The sequence below is a fragment of the Melospiza melodia genome, chromosome 4 (genome assembly GCF_035770615.1).
Source record: "Melospiza melodia melodia isolate bMelMel2 chromosome 4, bMelMel2.pri, whole genome shotgun sequence".
Lineage (NCBI taxonomy): Eukaryota > Metazoa > Chordata > Aves > Passeriformes > Passerellidae > Melospiza > Melospiza melodia.
Genome location: NC_086197.1, coordinates 9,759,157 through 9,766,102, shown reverse-complemented (window position 1 = coordinate 9,766,102; position 6,946 = coordinate 9,759,157). Strand labels below are relative to the sequence as shown.

The following is a 6,946-nucleotide window of genomic DNA, read 5'->3' as shown; positions in this document are numbered from 1 at the left end:
GGTTTGTGTGGATTTAGGGTTTCCTGCCAGTCAATTTAAACTGAAAATGGGTAAAACCCTTCAGGTGAACGAGAGGAATTGGCCATTGGGGTGTGTTCTCATCCCATGCAAACCCCACCAGGGCCAGCAGAGTCCTGCCCCAGCAATCTGCCACCTGTCCTGCTGCATTAACAGCTTTCCCCATGGGCAATGGTGCTTGCAGAAACCATTGTCATTATTAGCTGGCCTCACACCATTTTCACCTCCTGGAAACCTTGCACAGCACTGGACAAGCTGCTGCTTTGTATTTTCATAGCCTGGGGTAATTAGTGCCTGGCATCTGTAAAGGAAATAAAATGCACAACACCGGAGTCTCTAGGATGACACTGTTTTCATTATATGTTTAATTTTGCTAAGAGCATAAAGGCAGATACATCAAAATGCCCGGAAGCCTCTGTTAATTAAAGCCTCTTTTCCTTTTTCTTCTTAAGATTTGCATATGTATTGAGCCATTAAGGAAAAAGATAAAAGGAACCCCAAGACTGTTTATGCATAGCCTTTATGACAGCAGCTACTTACTGTGCAGGAGACATTATTTTGACTGGAGCAAAATAATGTTCTGTGGCTTGACAAAGCTCAAGGCTGCTTTGTAGTGCTCCAGAGGCAGACAGTGACTGGTGTTGGGAGTTTTCACCCAGGTTTTATGCAGTGCTCTGCCTGTTGTGACATTCTTATACCATTCTTATATCCCCACTCCTGTTCATCATTTGGTTGGCCCAAGTTTGGGGGGAAAAAGAATGGATTAAACTCTCCTTTTCAGTGCTGAAGCTTCCTCTGCTACAGCGTAATACCCCTGCCCTGTTTGATTATTTATCATTCATATAATGTACCTTTCATAAAGTACAAATTATGTACATCTTCCTCAGATTAACAGTGAATTATCATTTAACAGGGGCGGAGTTGGCAGCAGGTGAAAAGTTGCCTCTGTCCAAATCACCAGCATAAATCTCCAGAGACTTCTTATCCCAGGATTTCACCTCAGAAGCTTGGGATCAAGGTCTGTGTTATTTATTTGGCAGGACAGATTTTGGTGGGTTTCACTGAGGTTAGTTACTTACCCTGTAACTGTTTTCATCAGCCTTGAAATAGTTAGCAAGGACATTTGGAGCTGTGCCTCACTGTAGATGCTTTTTGACTTCTCTATTCCAGGACTAACAGCCAAATTAGTTCAAGTAAAATCAACCAAATTTTTCAGTGCTTATTCTGGTAAAATTCACTGTTTGTTTTCCTTAGATAAAGATTAAATAAGAACCAAATCAGAGCTTTTGAAACTGGCCCCTTAGCTGGAAGGAACACTGGAGATACCTAATGGAAGATCAATATGTGAGTTCATTACAGAAAACACTATATTTTTTTTTTTCTTTTTTATTTTTTTTTTCTTATATATTATCTACAAGCACAAGCTTTCATATTTTTAATGTAAAAATGCATACAGATCATTATATATATAAAAATCAACTAGCCTTGTAGCAAACTGCCAGATCCAACTATCCCCAGGTTGGGGACAACCTGTCTGGATCCAGGTGCAAACCCCGTGGCTGATCCTCTCTTCCATCTGTGGATGCACCAAACCCCCAGAGTCAAAGATTCTCAGAGTTCCAGGGAAGTCTTGGGTCCTGATCCAGGTCTTGCAGCACGGGCATGACTAACTCTTCATCAATTGAAGATAAATATTTTAAAAAACTTCATAAATGACAGCCAACTTGTTGAAGGTAACAAGTATCCCTTTCACCTCTCCTCCTCATTTTTATCTTCTTTCCCATTCTCTCTCTGCAGAAATGGCAGAGGGCGGGGAAATTCAATATTAGTGTCACATACACACACATAAACAGCAGCAGGAGAAACAGAATTGAATCTGCTGATGTCTGCTGCAGAAAGGCTACTGATTGTGGGTTCATGCTGCAATCAGCCCTTTCAATGCTTGGGCAATTTTGGGCTCAATTTGCACATTGTGGGAATATGAAAGATTTACAACATATCCAGTAATAGGTTGCAACATTGTGAGCAACAGTAGATCAAGTTGCATTTAATGCTGTGTAATGCATATCAACAGAAATGGCTTAGAGGGAAACAAATGAATGAGCAATTAATTAAAGTAGTTTGTGTTAGTTTTGGAGGAAGGGTCACAAAATGGCAGCCTCCTTTTTGACCAAGTGTTTCTCTTGTTTGGCAACTTTCAAATTCAGTCCTTGTAAAGGAATGTTACTATTTTTTTTTTAGGTTCTTTTTGTAACAAGGGATGTTTGCACAGTGGAACATTTTCATTTTCACCAGGGCTTTATAATTTATCTACACAGATGTTATTAAAGAAGATACAATTTGCTGGAAATCTTTTGGAAAGTATGAGAGCCATAACTTAGCCTCTCCTTCCTTTCAACTCTTCTCGTATGAATACGATTATTTATTTTCTCCTGTCATTCATTTATAACGTTTTTGTATTTTAAATGCAACTCCAACCTGAACCCCAAGAAAGGATTTTCAGATAAAAGAACAGTTGAGGTTTTCTAAGAGGGATGAACCAATTGCTTAGCACACCAAAGTAAAGACGTGACTACGTTGCCATGGGATTGCAGGTAAGGATTTTGTTTACTTTGTGCACCAGCACTGATTTGAAAGATAACAGAACCTCAGTGCTTCAACTTGCAAATGCCCACTCTGGCTCCTCATGTAGCTAAATTGCTGGCAAGTTCAGTCCCTCAGCTAAAGAATTCTGGTTTGTGAACAGGCACTAGCTCGCTCTTTTACACTTGTGTTGATTCCGCAATACTAAAAATGGCAAAACCGTGGCTACCTAGAGCTTTACAAAGTGCTAGCCAGGTAGATTTACTCAGTTTTCCTACATCTGTGGCAATTTGAATTTGACAGGCTTTTGGAGTCACTTCCTCACAAATAACCACATGAAGTACAAAGCAGTGGAGAATAAAGTTGTAAGCAAATGCTCCAAGGGGGCTGTTCCTCAAAGGAGAACACTGCTAATTTGTCATCCCAACCCTTGGCTGTGGCTCTACGTGTTGACAGTCTGAGCTGCCCAAAGGGATGCTACACCACTGGTGGGAGACCAGCACAATCTGAATTAAAAGCTTCCAATCTTGGTTCTTGCATCTTTTAGCAGTTAAGAAACCAATTAGACTGGAGGCAAAACTTAAATGAGATGATGAGGGAGAAGGAAAGCACTGGACATCTTTTTATCCCAGGCACCAAAATCTCATAAAATGTATCTCCACTTCAATGTGCCAGATAAAAGTCACAAAAAACCTGCACTGCTTTGAGCCCCAGAGTGCTCCAAGCAGCATCTGGGAATTTAAACAGCTGAAAATTATGGTCTTTTGATATGGTAGAGGCAATTCAGATCTGATTTACATTTGAGCTTAGACTTTAAATACTTGCCTTCCCAAGGATTCGGTTCTTCTTCAGTATAAAATAGACTAAGAAGAACTACTTGGATTGAAAAAAAAAGACCAAAAAAAATCTAAAAACTACCCATAGCTACATTAATAGTAATATGATAATTATTTTTTTTGTCAGTTTGATTTCCCAACTTTACTCCCATTTCCCCAAGCACTTTGAGGGGGAAATGGTGAAATACTGCTGGACTAGATGATTATTTTGGAGAACTCTGCAGTTTCAGAGGAGCTGGAAGAGCAGCTGAACTTTAGCTCTCTTGAAATGTGTGTCTAGCTGGCTAAACACTCTAGGAAATAGACCTTTCCTATATTTTTTGCATACCTTGCTAAGAACATCAACACTCATGGATTTGACAAAAATAACAAGGAAGGAGTGAAAGCATACAATGAGCCAACTCAGAGCTGGTGAAGGTGTCAGGTGAACTTTGTTTCCACACAGCAGCCTCTACACAGACATATTCAGTCCTGGAGAACACTAGTTGTGATGGTTGTTGGTGGACTGAGGGCTGAATCTCACTCTCCAAAGGCTACTGAGCAGCTGTCTGGCTGGAAGTGATGTTTAGGCACTGCTGACTTGCAGGGGATTGGAGCTAGTCATGTAGAAGCAGAAGATTCTCTCTTGGTTGCCAATCCCCACAATTGTCTAGTCATTTGGAGTTCATTTGGTGTTTGTTGGTTTTTTCCCCCCCACATTAGTCAGAAGCAGTGTGGCTAAATACATTTCAAAACAGGAAAACAGTATGATTCCGTGTTACTCCAAAAAGTGGCGGCGTTTGTCTTTTTGTGGTTTTTTTCTTCATTGCAAAGATTCGACCCTTTCTCACTAAACTCTGCTTGTCTCATCCCGACTCCAAGCTAATACAGTCTAAAACACTTCTCTGGCTTAGGACAGCTCTTTTTTAGCTGCTGATTTTGGTCAGCATCTTGTTAATGGCCTGCTTGACGTGGGTGGTGGAGCTTCTCCTCCGGGTCTTGCCCTGGACCATCTTGCGGCGCCGCACCTCGCGGCACAGCTCGTAGAAGGCCTCCATGATGTTCCCCTCTCCCGTGCAGGCCGAGCACTCGTAAAAAGCACACGCCAGTTCCGTGGCCAGCTTCTCCCCTTCCTCCGTGCTGACTTGCCTGGAGTGATCCAAGTCTGCTTTGTTGCCCACCAGGATCAGCGTGACGTTTTTGGGCTTTTTGACCTCGTCCAGCAAGTTCTTAAGCGGCAGCATTTCCTCGAAGCTGCCTCTGTCCGTGATGTCGTAAACCAGCACAAAGCCCTCGCCCCATCGCACGTGTCCCTCTTTCTGAATGGCATCCTCCTGTTGGAAGAGACAGAAGAACGCCTCAGGAATTTGATTTATGAAGAAGACAGCGGGTCTTCAGAGAGGCGCTGGCCCTACAAAGCTGTGTGCATCTGCTTTGCTTTATACTTTGCTCACATCACTTTTTCAATCACGTGGCATAGGAGATCTCTTCCACCCAGTGCCACGACCTGCCTAGACCTGTGCAGTATGTTCAGCTGTTATGTTTTAAAAGGGAGACCTGACTATGACAAATCTGCTCTTCACTCTGGTGGGAATCATTGCCTGAAGTTGCCAAGCCCCATCACTTGACTGTAGAAATAAAGGGTGACTTTCTGCCTGCTGGCCAGCCCTTCTTGTTGGGCTGGCCCTGAATAAAAAGGCATGACAGCAAAATAATTTTACCCCCAGAGTAAACCCCTTGACTTGTTTGTTCTTCCAAGCAGGATCCTTGCTTGGAAGAGTGTGGATTCAGCATGGGGGAGGAGAAAGGGGTCCTGCCCCAAGGAAATCTGTGTCCCCAGAGTGGGGCACACCTGCCAGCCCCTGCACTGCTGCCACCACCACAATTCCCTGCCCTGCTACTCAGCCCAGCCAAGGCACTGGGTAGCAGCAGCACAGGCACCCACGCACCTGGCCAGCTGTGTCTAGTATCTCCATGGAAACCACTTCATCATCAATGGTAGCTTGGTGACGGTATGTCGACTCTAAAATAAGAACACATGTTGTAAAACGTATTAGAAGAACGTAATTTTCTTTTTTTTTATATCTTCCTCACAGATCTCCCAGCTCAAGAGCAGACATGTGATGTGCAGTTTGGCTAAATTTTCTCTGCTGGAGCCCTTCCAGCCCTCCTGGAGCACACTCAAGTCCTATTTTCTGAAACAGCAGCACTTACCTCTCTCTATAGGACACAACCTTTACTTTCCCATGGGTTAGACTGCAAAAGCCTGGTGGATGCTGCAGTCTGCACACAGCAAAAAGGACAGTTTGCTGTGGCAGAGAGCTCTGCAAAGCTGTGTCCCATTTTTCCTGCTTGCTCCCAGGAAAGGCTGCTACCTTTGGAAGACAATACCACAACTCTCAAGGTATCCAGCTCAACAGACTGCCACTGCGTAGCTTGTTGATCAAAACCAGGATGGATTTATATATATATAGCAGATCAAGGAACCCAACCACTAAGCTCAGGCCTTATGATGTGAAAAAATTACAGACCAGTTAGGTATGTTAGGAATGTGTGTTTTAAACATGCTGAAATCATCACATTCCCCTCTTCTAGCAAGGGATCAAGCAGTGATTTCCCTGTTTATCATTTATAAGGATAACCAGTGGGCATTCAGCATTTACACTATGGAAAAATAGAAACCAACAACTCTATTTACTGTCCCAGGTTTTGGAAGCAAGCAACTAATCAGAAAACTAATAACAAAGCAGCTTGTTTTATCTTAATAAGCTGATAAGCTAAATTTGATAGCATTTGACCTAAAATGTGAAAAACTGCCTGTGCTAACATTCAGATTTATTACTGTTGCTAGCTCACAGATGTCCTATATCAAAAGACAAATATGCTTGCTGTAAAAGTCTGGCCAGTGACTGTGAGTGCTTTGCATTGTCGGAGACAGAATTCTTTCATTTGGTGCAAATCTCTTCAATAGGAACAAAGGAAGGAAACTCATTTCTTTAACTTGAACTTCTGCAAGGGCTCCTGTTCTGTGAATGCCTGTTTTAATTATTTACTTAAGAATGTCACCTCCTCACAATCAGGAATATTTCAGTGCTGCAAACAGTCTCTTCCCAAACCAAAAATGTCACTCCCTCCCGGTGCCACCTTAATTGCTTTAACAGCCCAGCTGTCTCCAATAGGGACAAATGGCCAATTTACTTGGGCAGATGGCAGGCAAGCTTGCTGTAGCGTTTCAGGCCATGAAGACTGGCTTGCTTAAAGGCTGTAAATGCTCCTTGTGGATGGTTTTCCCAGGGTGTTGAAGGTGTTGCAGTCTCCCTTTGTGATCCTGAGGCTATGCCTACCCAGCAGAGTGAGGTATGTCAGAGTCCCTTGGTGGAATGTCTTATCTGAGCCTTCCTCACACCCTCCTGGCTCAGCAACTCCCTCAGGGAATGCAGAAAGAGCAGGAAACTCTGTTTTGGTGTTAGAGCTGCACCTTCAACGGGTTATTTCAGTGCTGGTTAGGGATTCCCTGTGTAGTACTCCAA

General features: G+C 43.0%; 1 protein-coding gene across 1 annotated transcript in view; it reads right to left on the bottom strand.

Annotated features, from left to right (window-relative positions):
* Positions 1–355: 355 nt before the first annotated feature.
* RERG (RAS like estrogen regulated growth inhibitor) overlaps positions 356–6,946 on the bottom strand; it is a 90,929-nt gene continuing 84,338 nt past the window's right edge. The window contains exons 4-5 of the mRNA XM_063153784.1: positions 5,366–5,439; positions 356–4,750 (exon numbers count right to left, since the gene is read on the bottom strand). Coding sequence (XP_063009854.1) covers positions 4,343–4,750; positions 5,366–5,439 — 482 coding nt within the window. The 3' untranslated portion in view covers positions 356–4,342. The remainder of the gene's footprint in view (positions 4,751–5,365; positions 5,440–6,946) is intronic.